General features: G+C 38.2%; 1 protein-coding gene across 1 annotated transcript in view; it reads right to left on the reverse strand.

Annotated features, from left to right (window-relative positions):
• Window positions 1-18,180, reverse strand: part of CNTNAP4 (contactin associated protein family member 4) — a 262,662-nt gene that overhangs the window by 14,989 nt on the left and 229,493 nt on the right. Inside the window, exons 16-19 of the mRNA XM_075725822.1 lie at window positions 14,427-14,597; window positions 5,607-5,825; window positions 1,845-2,084; window positions 90-314 (exon numbers count right to left, since the gene is read on the reverse strand). Of these exons, the coding sequence (XP_075581937.1) occupies window positions 90-314; window positions 1,845-2,084; window positions 5,607-5,825; window positions 14,427-14,597 (855 nt within the window). The remainder of the gene's footprint in view (window positions 1-89; window positions 315-1,844; window positions 2,085-5,606; window positions 5,826-14,426; window positions 14,598-18,180) is intronic.

Raw genomic sequence — 18,180 nt, forward strand, 5'->3', positions numbered from 1 at the left:
TTGTGATTCAAGTCTGACAGTCAGAATGAATTTAAGTGGACAGCTATGATGTTCATTACTATTTCCAGACAGCGTATCTGAACACTCACCGTTTCTGGTGAGAATGACCGAGAGGTATTCCTTGTAGAAGGAACTGACATAAAGCAGTAAGCTTGGTGTCCGTGTTGTTCGGAAGGCAAATGTAATTGCTTCCCTGTTCAATGTCATGTCAGCATAGAAAGAAGAGGCATGAGAACTGGAATTTTTAGCCAAGGTGTAGTATTCTTGGAAATTGTATGTCACAGAAGTGCCAGTCCCAAAATAGGCAGAGATCTCTGAAATAAAAAGTAATTCAGTTTTTAAATATCATGCAAAACAATACTCAAGCTCTTTTTTTTTTCTTTTTGTCATAGAACAATATTCTTAACTACTGTGATAAAGTTGAAAAAGAAATATAAATGGAACTAGTATTTAAAACTATAGAAAAAAATAAGATCCAACCTGGGCTAGAGCAAAAACCCAGTTAGACATGTGTCTTAAATATCTGTTGCATGAAGAAGTGCTTTTTTCGGTCTAGTTTTAAACATGCTTTCTGCTTTTTTCCTGTTTATCCATTTCTTTGAGCCCAATATATCCTGTCTTGTATGTATACTGCTCCTATAGAGAAATGGATGCAGCAGTTTGAATCCTAACATACTGATTAAACTTGGCCACACCTGAAACACATATGTGGGAAAAGAGACTGGTCAGGCAGGAGAAAGAAAAGGAGAATACAAACTGCGTTATGGTCCTATGGATGAATCACTCATAGAGGGCTTCTGTGTCGCTGTGATATCCCACAGCCATTTTCTGCTAAAAGTAACTGTCTTAGACTGTCCTGTTTTCACACACAACCTCCACACTTCAGAAAAAAGTCTAGAAATTTCTGTAATCTTGCTCATTATCTTTGCAGAAGGTGACTGAAAGTTATAACTATAGGTCATCCCACACTTTCAGCAACAGGCACCACTCTGCCCCTGCAGAATAATAAACATGGAGTGTAACCATTAGTCTCTTCTGCTTTTTGCAGGGGAGGAAGAACATATCATTCCTCACTCAGTGGCATTAACTCCACGGTGATAGATATGGAAGGACTTCACACAAGTCCTTTATTCTTGTGGTGGCAGTGGTGGCTGGACAGATATTGTGCTCACAAATTTAGAGGAACATAGACTTATGGCATTTAAGCTACTGAGTACTTTGCAGAATGCATTTAATACATGGAAGAAGCAAGTCATTTTTAGCACATCAGAATTATATGCAAACACCAAAAGTTTTAGGTAAACTTCCACTCTTAAAATTCAAACTTGACGAGTTGAGATCATCTACCAGTATGACACCATCACTAAAGAACTCCTTTAAAATTGCTGAAAACATGGGCTCAGTCCTGTTTCTGATGACCTCATTCTCTTCTTACAGTAAAAAGAAGTTTAAGGTTCTTCTGCTTGGTTTTCCAAATTTATTCTTAGTTTTGAGATTAAGACTTGAAAGACAGAAATCCAAAAGTTTATTCATAAGGATAAAGTTCCTAGCTTTAGTATAATGTAAAAGAATCAAAGGAGTTGCAGAACATTAAAGAAAAGATGCTAATCCTCTCAGGTAATGTGGTTCTTGCTTTAAATACTATATGTTGAACATATGTCTGGAAGGCAGTGTTTAACAAAACTTACACTTACTGAACAAATTCAGCTGAATGTTTCTGTACATTAAGTAAAACATAAATATTTTGCAAGCATTTAAGTGTATCTTTAAAGGGCTGTAAGGATCTTGTTCTGGATTGTATGGTTCTGTTTTCAATAACTGATAAAGCTAAAAGACATGCTTGCCTTTCTCACAGAATGGCCCATCATAGGCAGAAAAAGTGCAGTCACAAGAGAATCCACTATATTTCTCTCTACATTTTCCACCATTGTGACACAGGTTACCATAGCTGCTACAATGTCCAGGGCAGCCCGGTTCAACTCCTGGCGTTATCTTTGCTCTCTCTTCAAGGTCAAGGGCCATTCCATTCAACTGTAATGAACGAATGCATCCCAAAAATCCTTTCTGCCTGGATGCTGTTCCACCTGAAATAAATTCATATGAGCTTTTAAAAATTTAAAATAATTGATGTGTAGAAACCTCTTTATGTTTTACAACCCCTGAACAGTCTATTATGAATTTCCCAGATACAAGCTTATACATGTGAAAATATTTATAAATAGCTTTAAAAGCATATCTGATTTCTTTTTTGTCAAGTAATTACAGTGAACCCTTGAACTTTTAATGGGAAACAAGGATTTTGCACAGTAAGATACCAGGCAATGATGATTCTATTAATTTCACAAAGGAGTACCATCCAGAAATTACGTGGTTTTCTTTTTTTTCTTTTTTTTTTTAAGAGAGAAAGGAGAGGAGAGGAGAGGAGAGGAGAGGAGAGGAGAGGAGAGGAGAGGAGAGGAGAGGAGAGGAGAGGAGAGGAGAGGAGAGGAGAGGAGAGGAGAGGAGAGGAGAGGAGAGGAGAGGAGAGGAGAGGAGAGGAGAGGAGAGAAAAAGGGGGGGAAAAAAACAAGAAAGAAAAAATAGAGGGAAAAAAGGGAAAATGAAGAAAGGGAATGGGAGGGTGATGAGCTGTAGTTTTTCTCCCTCAAGATCCTACTGACTGATCAACTCATCTGTGTGTCTGTGTGTCTGTCAGTCTCATGGTATGGATCATGATACCCCACAGCTGGGTGTCTTTGTCCCATACTGGAAGTTGTGTCCATTATTAAGTAATAGGAAATTTTATCCCCCTCATTACAGAGGAATACCAGTAGGATATACCTGACTACCAAGCATCTGTGATAAGGATACAGGGCAATCATAAGGCTAACAATCGTTGCTTCATTTATTTTCACTGTTTATTTTTAACATGCTTCCTGACAGCTAGCGTTTTATTCATCCTGATTGCTTAGCAAGGTGTGCAATCTACATACCACCACTCTTTGTCCTTTATTGCACAACTTACTCTGATATTTCCTGTCATTTGTTCTCATTTAAAAAGTAAAACCATAAAATACTCCACAATATGTAAGATTACCAACTATAATTCTCATGCATTTCCAATTAACTTTTGGTTAAATGCTTCTATGTAATCATCTGTTTTCATCCTTCTGTATTTCAAAGTTTGTAAAATTCTTGGTGTTACATAGAAAATCTTGACATAGCTGTTGTTATTTACAGATATAATGGCAGAAAACCACCTAACGATATGAAGATTTTATGTTATCTCTGCTAAAAATGAGTATTTTGATCGTAGCTTTAGGTTTTAGTTCTTGTTCTGGTATCTTTGGAAAACCAGAGTATATACATCCAAGAAGTAAAGAGAGTGGTTTAGCCTGAAGAAATCACAGTCCTAGTATGTTAGCAACTGACTGATGGGTGGCTATGGCAGGTAACTAGGTATATGAGACAGCATTTAAGTAAAGAGTGCCTCTGCTAATATTCTTAGGGCACTGTAGGTTTCATTTTTCTCTAGATCCTTTCACTGGCTTGAGCAGACAAACCTGAGTCTGTACCAGTGGACTGTCAGTGGAAGTAGTCAAACAGTAAGTCTCATTACTCCCTCCACTGAAGAAAATTGTATTTAATTGAAGAGATGAAAATATCCAAGAAACAGTTGGGAGTTATAAGAAGTTGCATTATCCAAAAGACTGGTTTAACTCAAACACAAAATAAACTAGACACCATATTGATGGACATGACAGTATTGCAGTCGCAGAAGCAGATTAGTCAAAAAAACTAGCTGCAGCCATAATGAACCCTCACAAATTATATTCAGGAAATGCATGACACAAATTATTCAAATGAATCACTATCATTTGTCATGTCACCCTGTTTTGACTGTATAAATTTAAACAAATGTCATTTTTATCAGTTCTACTCCAAATTATTTCAAAATAGTTGCAGAAACTCATAAGAGATTTCAAGGTACACAGTACCATAGTGAATGTTATTTCATTTTACTTCTGGGAACTTCAAGAATTTTCAGAGAAGAAAGAAATCTACAACACCAGAAGCAAAAGAACACAATCACTCTTCTAATACAATTATTCACCTGAACGTTATCTGAAGAAAACAAGCTAGACAACTTGCTTGTAAATAAGTCAAAACAGTTTTTAAATTGTCAGCTCCATACAGGAGATGAATGTATAAATTTACTACAATTCGTCATAGTATTTTACCAAAAAAATCACTCTATTCAATGGCCATTTACTTCATAAAAAATTGCCAGAAAATGCAACTGTCAATACAGGTTAGTACAGTATGAGATTGTCTGGGAGAAGGGTTAGAAGAACTAGAGATCAATTAATTGTCAAAATTGTTAAAAAACTGTTTCGACTTGATATTACCATAAACACCTGTAGAATTAGACTGTTTCTTAGTCTTATTTCACAGGCCAGACCTTTCAAATTCAAACTGATCTAATTTCAACATGTTTGATCTAGTCTCCATCTTCTACCCTTGATGCCTTTTGAGGTACAGGTCAGAATTCCAGTCCCAGCATACAAGGGTTCCCTCCTCATTTAATTTCCACATTTAATTTCTAATTTTCTAACACTATTCCCCTTAACTACACTCCTCACCAATACACAGCAAATGAAACTTATTTAGTATGATGACCTGTTTAAAAGTAGGGCAGACTTTGCATGCTTTCATATTGTATACTATATATATACAACAGGAACTTTTAAATTCATAATATGGCAATATTACAGTAAAAGCACTATGATGTACATAACATATAGCTCTACATAGCTCTATGTAATAGCTAAATAAATATTAATTAATTTTTTATTACTCCATTTCTGCTTTTCCAGTGTTTTATCTATTCATATTTGCTAAAGTAAAAATGTAGAAATATTCTGTCGAACTAACCATAGAACATTTTTCCTGGCTGTGTGAAATCAAAGAATAGTCTCTTTTTCTTGTTTCCAATACTAAGTAAACACAGTCTGATTATTTTATTAAGTATGTTAGCAAAGGGCAGCAGAATAGATCACAGATTCATAGAACATAGAATGGTTTGTTTTGGAAGGGAACTTTAAGGATCCTCTAGTCCAACCCCCCTGCCATGAGCAGGGACATCTTTCATTAGATCAGGTTGGACGATGCCCTGTCCAACCTGACCTTGCACACTTCCAGTGATGGGACATTCACAACTTTTCTGGGCAACCTGAGAAGTTGTGGATGAAGAGAGAGAATAAAATTTCCTTGAAATTACAGAAGAAACAGATCTTCCTTCAGCAGATGATAGCCTCTCAAAAAATGGTGCAAATGGAGATCCTTTAGTTGCTCTTCAAACAAACCTCAGAAGAAGAAAACTTTGGTTGAAAACCTGTCCAGCAGTAACTATAGGCTAAGGCACTGAATTTGTAATCTCGAAATAGAGCTACACCTCCATGGATTTTTCACGAAGGCTATCATCTCATCATACAAACTGTTTTCAAAAGACCCAGCTGACATCTTTTTCTCTTCCTTTTTTCTTTTTTCTTTGGTTTTGGGTTTGGGTTTTTTTTTCATATTTTCATGATGATAACTAGAAAAGATTCTGTTAAATGAGAGCCTACCTACAAAAAGCTGGCTGTTGAGTTGCAACCGAATATGCCCATCAGGTGGAGCACTGTGAGACCTTTGAGGAAGTTGATCTACTTGTAAGGATGCCTCTTTGATGTTTCGTTCAGCCTTCACATAGTGCCACTGGTTGTCATTTAACGAAGTGGGTGATTGCACTGTAACTTCAGTAGGTCCATTTCCAACATCGAATGAAAAAAACACTTCAGATGGAGCTAGAAAGAGGACAGTAATAAAGGACATTTAAATTATTTCGTAGTTAATTGTGTCACAACATTGTTAATGGTAGAACAAGTTACTTTAAGGTCTAGCTTACTATTTCATTGGATAAGACTGATGCTTTAGGAGAAAAGTTTACTTCAGGAGGCCTGTCCCCAAAGTTCATTATTCATACTCACTGACAATGAGAACAATGATTTGTCAACGGCATGGAAATCAAACTGTTTGTGAGCCCCTAGAGAGCACAGTAGTCAAGAAACACTGAAATGTGCTAGCTTCATTATTTTTCAGTTTGGCTAAAAAGCATTTCTTGCTGACATGCTAATTGATTACCACTGTTATCTATATTTAAATTATCACCATTATAATCCAATAAACGTCTTCTACTATCTATTTGCTTTTGTTATTTATTCACACAATCTCTACAGATGTCAGAGGGCAAATTTTGATGTAGTTTATAAGACTATGTATATGGTGAATTAAATTGAGTCATTCCCTAAACAACTTTCATATTACATGGTTTTATAGTTTGCTTAGAAAATCGTAATTGAATCTTTACAGGTCAAAATAATAAGATGAGGAATATGGCAGAAACTGAAGATCTGAAAATTATGAATATTCTCTCTGAAACAGTTTCTTCCACATATTCAAAGACAATCGTGTATGAAAATAAGTAATCCCTAAACAAGGCACTACCAGCATTTTGAATTATTAAGGATTTGATTAAAGGACTAGAGGTCTGAGAAGATTCCATGAATCCAAGAGAAAGGTTCCATTTATGTCATTGGGCTCTGAGAGAAAATAAAAACAATCAGAATTAGTCAAGGGAAATAAATCAGTTTTAAAAAACATTTTAAAAGATGAATGTAGAGAATTAAAAAAAAATCAATGAAATATTTTTATCTTCTTCTCACTTTTAAAAGATACATTAGACTTCTTATAACATTTAGATTGACTTTGGCCAGCATTTAGACTGAGTAATGCCGCATGCTTGCAATCCCTTAAGCCCTGAATCTGGTTTTTATAAAGTATTTTTCTATAACTGTTGAAGTAAAATGACAAATACACAAAACATTTGACTTTCCAAAAAAAAAAGGCATAATGTGCAGTCAATTTTTAAACAGAATGCCTTTTGTAATAAATTATCTCTGCTTAAAAATCAACAGTGTTTTATACAATAATAACTGAGGTCCAAAAACAGTTCCTCAGTAAAATGAATTTTAAGATAAATTTGTTTCATATGGAAAAAGTTGAGAGCTCAGTCTCCCCTTAGTGAGAGGTGAAAGAAAAAAAAAAACAAACAACCACACAGTAGGAGAATGAAAGCAACAGAAATTCCACGTGATCAGATAAAGAGAATTTCTGCTGAATGTTGCCTTCTATAGGGAGGTCTTTGTAATCCTCTGGAATGAAGCCTGAAAACATAAATTCTGCTTTGAACTCACAGAATGAGCCTATTAAATAGCATATCAGAATAACAGATCTGATAAATAATGTTACTATTTAGATTTTAAAGGCAAGAAAACAGATAATAAAGATTTTGAAATAACCACTGAAATAATGAATTATGTTAGTGCCACTAAAAAGGTAATATGATCTTGAAAAAAGGCAACCAGTCCCAGAAGTTCCGGAGATGAAGGCCCAGATAGCAAGGATGACCATATGGTCATCTGTTGGAGTGTCTGAAGACTGACCAGAATATGTCATAAAAAGTGAAAAATATAATCAGTTAACATGTTATAATATTTTAATAATAATATAATTCTGCTAAACCCAACTACACTGCAAATTTGGAAGAAGTTTGGCATTTTCAGGCACAGTCACAGTGGTCAAACCACCTGTGGAAGGTATGGCACAGGACATGGAGAGATGCGAACTGAGTTCTAAAATTTGTCCTCTTGTGACAAAAGACCAAGGCAAAGAGCACTTTGGTCATTTCCTGGGCAGCAGGGGAGGGTATGTACAGGAGTTCTCTTCTGGTGCAAACATAGTTTGTGGGCCCTACCTACCTTGGTGTTACTCAAAAATTTTCCAAGCATTGCAGGGACTATAGTGGCCCTGATGCATGCAAACATAGGCAGAGCACAGCTATAGGTTGGCAAAGTGGAGTGGAAGATGCAGCTGATGGTAATCATGAAGAGTGGTCAGCATCTAGCTGTGGCTAAAATGACTAACAGAATGCACAGTCATTGAGAACCATTCAGAGTACAGAGGTTGAGCATCACATGCAGAAGCAGAAAGTGATTACCAAGTAATGTGCTACAGAATACAAAACCTGAGCACCTTCCATAAAGGAAACAATTGAATTCTACTCATCCTGGACAATAATTTGCGGATTTGGGCTGATGAAAGCCAACAACACCTGCATATTGGACTCCAGAACTATTTCCAAAGCAACCGCAGAAGACCCTCCAAATTAATACACCATAGTTTTCCCAATCCTACTTTAAATTTCTGTTTTCTCATTGCTTTTAAATAGGAAATAATCCTTCAGTGCACTCTCAGTATAAAATCATTACTCAGACTTTCAGCTAGAGGATGTAACCTGCGGTCATGTAAGTATTATATAGAGTGTACTTTTCAGAGTTGAATCAGCCTTGTTGCCTTCAACCACTGCTTCTGCAGAGGATTACAGAAACTCAGATGAATATTCAAAGACTTGAGTTTTTTATAGTTCTGTAAAAAAAGAAAAGAATCAAGTATCTTCTTCAAGCTGATTCACTTCCTCTGTGTTTTAAAATAGGATGCTCACCTCTATTTCTGCAATAGCTTTCTAGAATATTATACACAGATACACTGCAGTGCTTATAACTTCATAAAACCAAACAAACAGCACTAAACTTCGCATTTCCTATTAAGATTCTTGATCTGACACTTTTGTTTTGGCAAAATTAGACTTAAAGGTCTAAAGATCATTATGTCATAAATAAAAGAGTTGGATATAAAGCTTGAGAACAATCAATAAAATGGTAAGAAAAATCATTGTGTTCACAAGTATGGAATGCCAAATATTAATGATGTAATGAGTTTTAAATGGCTTCTAACATGTCCTCATTCTAAACACTGACACCTACCATTTTCATTATTGCTATTTATTATTACACAAATCAAAGACAGACATTGATTTTTGTGGAACTATTAACAGAATATCAAGTGTAAGTTGGTGATTTACATTCACATCCATTATAAAAGAGTAGATAATGATGAAATGTAAATAAACCTATACAATATGAAATCTTCAAAGTAATTACATCTTTCTTTTTGAGAGAAAGGTACTTGTGGTGGAAATGTATATTGCTCATTTCTGACTGATATTACCCTCAGTACAAACACTCAATTCTGGCTCCACTAGAAACAATCCTACCTGTGATGTACAAAAAAGAACAGGTCTGCCTATTCAACAAATTAGGATGTTTCTGAAAGTGAAGAAATATATCTACATGCTACAAAATAATAGATAAACTTTGGTTTTTTAAATGCTGAAAAAACAGATGAATTCAGCCTTTCAAATTCTCTGATGCCTCACTAGTCACAATCCATATAAAAACCGTAAGTATACAGTAGTTTGGATGCTCATAAATGAATGGGACAAGTGACATGAGTTTTTCTGCGTATTACTATTCTGCACAGAGAGTTATGGTCTTCTGCCAACAGTTTTAATAAATTTGGTTCTCAGAAGCACTCTTTTAACATTTCCATGATTTAACTGTTTATTTTAAAAACAGAAAATCCTTTCTCACACAAGAGTATCCTCATTACTTCAGAGATTCTCCACTGAAGTGCTGACCCAGTACATTTTCTGTACTGCATGACACAGGTCATAATGCTACTGTGTTTTCACCTGTTCACAGAATTTTAACAGGAAGCAGTTCACACTCTTGATAAACATAGAATCATAGAATCATTAAAGTTGGTCATCATTAAGATGATCTAAGATCATCTACTCCAACTGTCAACCTAACACCACCATGCCTACTAAACCACGTCCCGAAGTGCCACATCTACCCATTTTTTGAACACTTCCAGGGATGGGGACTCCACCACCTCTCTCGGCAGCCTGTTCCAATGATTGACTACCCTTTCCATGAAGAAATTTTTCCTAATATCCAACCTAAACCTCCCCTAGCACAGCTTGAGCCCATTTCCTCTCGTCCTATCACTAACTACTTGGGAGAAGAGACCAACACCCACCTCACTACAACCTCCTTCAGGGAGTTGTGGAGAGCGATAAGGTCTCCCCTCAGCCTCCTCTGCTCCAGACTAAACAACCCCAGCTCCCTCAGCCGCTCCTCATAAGGCCTGTGCTCCAGACGCTTCACCAGCTTCGTTGCCCTTCTCTGGACACACTCCAGCACCTCAATGTCTTCCTTGTATGGAGGGGCCCAAAACTGGACACAGGATTCCAGGTGTGGCCTCACCAGTGCCGAATACAGGGGGACAATCACCTCCCTGCTCCTGCTGGCCACACTCTTCCTGATACAAGCCAGGATGCTGTTGGCCTTCTTGGCCACCTGGGCACACTGCTGGCTCATGTTCAGCCAGCTGTCGACCCAGACCCCCAGGTCCTTTTTGGCCAGGCAGCTTTCCAGCCACTCCTCCCCAAGCCTGTAGCGTTTCATGGGGTTGTTGTGACCCAAGCGCAGGACCTGGCACTTGGCCTTATTGAACCTCATACAGTTGGCCTCGGCCCATCGATCCAGCCTGTCCAGGTCCCTCTGCAGGGCCATCCTACCATCAAGCAGATCAATACTCCTGCCCAGTTTGGTGTCGTCTGCAAACTTACTGAGGGTGCACTCAATGCCCTCATCCAGATCATTGATAAAGATATTAAACAAGGCTGACCCCAAAACAGAGCCCTGGGGAACACCACTCATGACCAGCTGCCAACTGGATTTAACTCCATTCACCACGACTCTCTGGGCTTGGCCATCCAGCCAGTTTTTTACCCAGTAAAGAGTACACCTCCTTAAGCCATGAGCTGCCAGCTTCTGTGGGAGAATGCTGAGGGACACAGTGTCAAATGCTTTGCTGAAGTCCAGGTAGATGACATCCACAACCTTTCCTTCATCCACCAGGCGTGTCACCAAGTCATAGAAGGAGATCAGGTTGGTCAAGCAGGACCTGCGTTTAATGAACCCATGCTGGCTGGGCCTGAACCCCTTGTTGACCTCCACATGCCTGTTGAGCGTACTCAAGATGAACCACTCTATAATCTTCCCTGGCACCAAGGTCAGGTTGACAGTCCTGTAGTTCCCTGGATCCTCCTTCTGGCCTTTCTTGTAGATGCGTGTCACACTGGCAAGCCTCCAGTTGTCTGGGACCTCCTCTTTTAACCAGGACTGCGGACAAATGATGGAGAGTGGCTTGGCAAGCTTCTCTGCCAGCTCCCTCAGTACTCTCAGATGGATCCCATCTGGACCCATAGACTTGTGAGTGTCCAGGTGCTGTAGCAGGTCATTAGCTGCTTCCTCCTGAATTATGGCAGGCTTATTCTGCTCTCTGTCCCTGTCTTCCAGCTCAGGGGGCTGAATACCCTGGGGATAACTGGTCTGGCTATTAAAGACAGAGGCAAAGAAGGCATTAAGTACCTCAGCCTTTTCCTCATCTTTGGTGGCAATGTTCCTCCCCCCGCCCCCTGCCGCATCCAGTAAAGGATGGAGATTCTCCTTGGCTCTGTTTTTGTTGTTAATGTATTTGTAAAAACATTTTTTAATATCTCTTACAACAGTGACCAGACTGAGTTCTAGCTGGGCTTTTGCTTTTATAAATCTCTCTCTGCATGACCTAATGAGATCCCTGAGTTTCCTGCCCCTTCTTCCAAAAGTTGTAAATTCTCCTTTTCTTCCTGAGTCCCAGCCAAAACCCTCTGTTCAGCCAGGCCAGTCTTCTCCCCCACTGGTTCATCTTATGGCATGTGGGGACAGCCTGCTCTTACACCTTTAAGACTTCTTTCTTGAAGAATGCCCAGCCTTCTTGGACCACTTTGACCGTCAGGACTGTCTCCTAAAAGGAACATTCTCAACCAGTGTCCCGAACAGGCTGAAGTCTGCCCTCCAGAAGCTCATGGCAGTGGTTTTGCTGACCTTCCTCCTTACTTCCGCAAGAATCAAGAACTCCATTATATCATGGTCATTAAGCCCAAGACAGCCTCTGACCACCACATCTCCCACAAGTCCTTCTCTGTTTGTAAACAGCAGGTCAAACGAGGCACCTCACCTGGTAGGCTCACTTACCAGCTGTGTCAGGAAGTTATCTTACACACACTCTAGGAACCTCTGAGACTGTTTCCTCTCTGCTGTGTTGCATTTCCAGCAGACGGCTGGTAAGTTGAAGTACCCCGTGAGAACAAGGGCTAGTGATTGTGAGAGTTCTGCCAGCCACTTACAGAATGCTTCATCTACCTCTTCATCCTGATTGGGTGGTCTATAACAGACTCCCAGCAGAACATCTGCCTTGTTGGCCTTCACCCTCATCCTTACCCATAAGCACTTATTCTTATCATCAGAATCGCTGAGCTCTATACAATTAAAACACTCCCTAACATCCAGAGCCATGCCACTGCCTCTCTTTCCTTGCCTATCCCTTCTGAAGAGTTTATAGCCATCCATTGCAGTACTCCAGACATGAGTCATCCCACCATGTTTCTGTGAAGGCAACTAAGTCATAGCTATCCTGCTCCATAATGGCTTCCAGCTCCTCCTGTTTGTTGCCCATGCTGTGTCCATTGGTGTAGACACACTTGAGCTGGGCTATTGATTTCACCCCTAATGTTGCCATGCCACCCTTAGGCTCCTCTCTAGTAAGCCTGGTTATATCCCCTCCCACTTTGAACCTAGTTTAAAGCCCTCTCAATGAGCCCCGCCAACTCATGGGCAAGAATCCTTTTCCCCTTTTGAGACAGCTGAACTCCATCTGTTGCCAGCAGGCCCAGTCTTGTGTAAACCTCCCCATGATCAAAAAAACCAAAATTCCATGACAGCACCAGCCTCTGAGCCACGTGTTAATCAGGTGAGTTTTCCTGTTCCTTTCAGCATTCTTCCCTGTCACTGACAGGATTGAGAAAAAAACACTGCCTGTGCTCCTGATCCTTCAACTAATCACCGCAGAGCCCTGAAGTCCCTTTGATCACTTTTGGACTTCTCTCTGCAGCCACATCACTGCCAACCTGCATAACTAATAGTGGGTAATAATCAGAGGGCTGTACCAGACCAGTGAGTTTCCTAGTAATGTCTCTAACCCAGGCCCCAGGGAGGCAGCAGACTTCCCTGTGGGATGGATCTGGTTGGCATATTGGGCCCTCTGTTCCGCACAGAAGGGAATAATCTATGACAATTACCCTCCTTTTTTTTCTTAACAGAGGCAGTCATAATGTGTGGGGTTGATTGACTCACCCTAGGCAACCCCCTGGATGGACCTTCACCTACATCCTCCTTTGCCTGGCCCTCAAGTTCCAGAGCCCCATATACATGGCAGAAACACTGTTGAAAACAGGGTATCTTTCAAATACAGGACTACTGTTTGAAATAATGCAAACCAAATTGATTAAACATTACAAAATATTCTATAATTAAACTGCCCACAGGAACACAGTAAGTATTTTCCTGTTTGTTTCAATAGCCTAAGGCATTAACATTGGCAAAAGACAGCAAGCAGAATATTTTACTTTTTAATAAAGACGCATTAATGTTTCTGTAGTAATATTTTATATAATATGATATATATTTGAGATATATATATTTATTTGTACTCTTCACTGGAAAATACTTGAGTGTGATAACACAATGGATTTGTAAAAAAATGAAGGACTGTCTGATAGCAAGGTAAAAGAAGTTCTAAAGAACTCTCAGATGCACCTGTCAAGTATAAGACATTTGAATTGATGTGTCATTTCAAATTAATCAAAAAAATTTTTGAAACAATACTTCATCCTTTAAAATATTCTCTCTTTTAATAATGAACAATATAAGACTAAAACATTGAGTAAAATAAGACAAAACTTTCATTCTACATTAGTCTTCTTACTGAATTTAGTGAGATATTTAATTTTCTCTTGTGCAACAAAAATTTATTTGTACCTAGTCTAAAGATTTGTGTATGTACAAGAAAATTTAAAAAACAAAACAAAACAAAACAAAAATTAATGATGAGAAAGTGTGACTAAGCTAGGATACTGTTCCACAGAAGGTCTGAGTCACACATGGTGACTGAGTGAATCTCCCAGCAGCCACACATGATGCCTAGCCTTAAAATTTGGAGAGAGAGAATTTGGTCGCAGAGGTGCAGTGAGCAAGAGAAGGAGGAACAGTCTAAGCAGTCAGGGGCTGATTGCTGTGCTCTTAGATTAAGAACCCTCTGGGGCAGAAATTATCTTTGAATGGATATTTGTATAGTCTCAGTGCTGGGATTTTTGGTGGACTGATAAAGCTCCAACAGCAGTAGTAACAGTAATAAAGCTAGAGAACAGTTTTAAAATAGTCCCCCTTTAAGTTAATTCTAATTTAGTCCAACTGAAAGCTATAATAATAATGATGATGATGATAATAATAATAATAATAACAACAATAATAATAATAATAATGGACAGTCATATTACTTACAGTATAACTCTATCCTTATGAAGTCTTGAATTCCCAGATTTTCTAAAAACACTCCTGAGGAAGCAGTAGTTTTAAAGAAAAATGAGACATCTGCACTGAGCTCTCCATGGAAGGTGGGGAAATGCAGGTAGGATGTCTCTGTGTTGAAGGATGCTGAATTCCAAAATGTGCCTGGTTGTCAAAATGAAAGATCAAGTGACAGATACAGTGTTATCTAATATTTCCACTATAAGTTTTATAACCAATTAAACAAAGGAAAGTGCCCAGTCTAGGAAGGGGTTGCAACATTCAGAGAGTCTAACTTCTGCAGAAGCCTCCTGCTTAGCCTATAAAACAAAAAGTGGGGGATCTTGGAGACACAGAAAAATGGTTCAGCAAGAGCCATTAAGGTGCTCAGTTCAGACAATGAAAAAACAATTAATGGGAAATAAAATGCCTGGCATCTCAGGTAGACAGTCCAGTTAGGGCCTGATGTATCTGTTTATGAAGTAAACAAACATAGCAGCTTTGAATTAAGTACTATACCTACATTAGCTAGTATAAACTATAACTATGACAGTTGTTATGTATATTTCTCACATGAGAAGGAAAAGTCTTGTTATTGTTGTAGTCCAGTAAAGTTTTACTAGATATCACAAAGAAAGTAGGATACAGCTCCTAGTAATTACAGTGGAAGGGTTTTTAAAAAAAGAAGTTATCTTCTCCTTTAGCTGACTGCAATTTAGAAATTCATATGCATTCTTACTTACATGATAAATCCAATGTAAGTCAGTTTCACTCAAAAAAAGTTACAAGACCAAACAGATATTTTGCTGGTTTGATTTTTCTTTAAGCTGGCATTTGATCATAATTTGTTAGATCTTGTTCTTGATTATTGAAAAGCTTATGTAAAATCTTTAACAACACCCTCTTCTAATAAGAACACAAACTGCATTTATGATGTTCAGCTAGCAGTAACTTCTTATTATTGCTGAATTCTTACAGATGTACCTGTATTTCTTTATTAGGCTATATTGCTTTCTAAATCAAATGAGGCATTCAATACCTTCCTATCTAATTGAACAAGGCCATTGCACATTCTCCTGATAATGCTGTGATCTGCGTCTAAATACTACACAAAACTATGATTTTTGCTCCAGGCACTCTGTTTTCAGCAAGGGTGGGTGTGGGGGTGAGGGGAGATTTGCAAATTTCTCTCTTATCTGCAAAATCAAACTCTATGATATAGTGTACACAGAGGCCTGGTCCACAGCCCAGTGAAGTAAAATCAAAGTCCATTCACTCATTTCTCCTGACTTTTTAGCAGAGTTTTAATCAGAGTTCGGATTCCGCACCTAGAAAAGCAGCATGGCAGGATGTTAATGTGTTCTGGCAATTGCTTGCTGCAACACTCGCCACTTGGGAGTACTGCCAGCCATCACAAGTTAGAGCAGCCATCAGCACAACTTTTACATGGTAAGGCAGAGCTGTGAACAGACCGCTCAGGATGGGAGAGGTAGCTTTGCACCTCACTGTCCTGTGCTGCCTGATGGGTTCCTTGGAGTTATCATCCTGTGCAAAGTACCATCAGCCAAGTATATAACAGCTATTTAAAAAACAATGGGCTAGCTGTTACCAGTAATTCAAACACAATAGGAAGTTTAATACTAGTAATTTATACAAAATTGGTAAAACATTGTAATTAGAAGAGAGACAACAGCAGCAGTAACAGTCCAGTAGAGTAATGATACAATTAGCTTCAATGAAGCATTTGAATGATCTTTGTAAATCAGAATGGAGTCCTTGGGGGAGGGCAAGGATAGGAAGTTTTATTCTTCCTCTCTTAATTTCCTGTCTTATCTAGCTGGTTTTTTTCCTCAGCTCTGAAAACTGTGTGATTTATGAATGTTAAGCTACTGTATCAGTAAAGTGGGTTAAGTATAGATCTAGAAAAAGTATATTACAAAGTATCTTATGCTGTTGTAAATCAGGGTGGGAAAAGAATTTCTTCACTTTACAGTATCTGGCTCACAGTCTCCTATGTAGTTTTCTGGAACTGCCAAACACCATGTAGTTAGGAAATCAATAATTAGCGTTTTATCTGAGTAGTAAACAGCAGTCTTCCTATGAATAAAAAAAGAAGATCCTGCTTGTTAAAAATAAAATAGAAGTATATTTATATTGCAAAATTTACTTTAGTTTTTGGCATATATCAACTAGTCTTACCAACTTGAAATTGTAAAGTGAAAAAGGAACAAATGAGAACAAGACAGATAAATTAGCCATTTCAATGTTGCAAAGATGATAAAAGTGACTCTCAAAACAATTGTGCAATTGTAAATTGTAGCACTTCAAGTTTTTAATCAAAACTGAAATCTGTTTGTTATTTGTATCAATTATTCTTGATATCTCTAAGTGTTGCATCATTCATTCTTTCAGTGTGAAAGTCCATGAGGGATAGTGAGTGCTGAGGCAGAGAAAATAAAGATCTTATGTTGCTCAACAATATTTTCTGTACATATTTTTTCGACTTGTCTTCCCTCTCCCCCAAAAAACCAAATCTCTAATTGACATGACACATAAAATACTACCCATGTCTTACAGATTGGTATAGCTCAGGCATACTGCTGTTAATCTGGAGGTGCTAGTTGTTTTTCTCAGAGCAGCTGCAGACTTTGTGAAGATGTGCCTTCTGTCTTTCCCATCTTAGAGGGATTTTTTGAAACACTTAACAGGTAGCGAGAGAGCTTCCAGCAGAGAGTGCTCTTCTCTGTAAGACCCAGCTTCTTGTCTCTGCTAGATCAACAAGATCTTTGAATTACACTGGAATGTCACCGTGATCAGATTATAAATGCATAGTAGTAGTAATGTAGGAGGTTAATACTACAGAAAACATGCTTATTGTAAATTGTAGATCTTATTAACCTGTCCTATTGACACTACTGGTGTATCTGATCTTGGTTAAACTAGCAGGAGATGATCAGGATTTTCCTGTTGTCTTTGATCTGCTCCTCTCTATCTGGCCTCTTAAACTCATCTTTAAATTATGTGATCATCTATTATTTGTATGCTAATGGTTTTGTTTGTTTTTTTGTTTTGTTTGGGTTTGATGTTGTTTTGTTTTGTTGTGTTGTGTTGTGTTGGGAGGTGGGTTGCTTCACTTTATTCCTGTACAAAACCCAGCAGGAAAATCATCAATACCTATTATGTGGTTTAGTTACATCTATTCCTTTCCCTGTTTTCCCAATATTTCTGTTAGTTTTGCTAGATGCAAAAATTTCACTTCATCCATCCCAGCAGAGAGGAGGCCAAAATTACTGAGAACTGTGCAGATTGCTTCTTCTAAAGCTATCCTCCTAATGATATGAATTCTGACCAGCTGGCAACTGTTTGCATCTGAGAATTTGTGGAGTTCAGCTGCCCCATCTGTATCATTACTTCCAGCTCCGCTACATTGCAGCTTATTATAAGATTCATAGATTAAAAGACCAGAAGGGAAAACTGCGATCATCTAGTTCAACGTCTAATATGCCACAGACCATATACATTCCCCAAATCAATTCTTATTTGAAAAAAAGACATTTATTCCAGCAAAAATATTCAATCAATTCATTTAAAAATTGACCTTTTATGGAAAATTCACAAATGCTTTTACTGTCAATTTACATACATATTTATGTATGCACACACACTCAGCCCATTGGCCTATCTTCAAATCCCAACCATTGGATCCTTTTCTGATTTTCTTTCCTGCTCTCAAGAACATTATTTGAAA

Source organism: Pelecanus crispus, chromosome Z (assembly GCF_030463565.1).
Source record: "Pelecanus crispus isolate bPelCri1 chromosome Z, bPelCri1.pri, whole genome shotgun sequence".
Classification (NCBI taxonomy): Eukaryota; Metazoa; Chordata; class Aves; order Pelecaniformes; family Pelecanidae; genus Pelecanus; species Pelecanus crispus.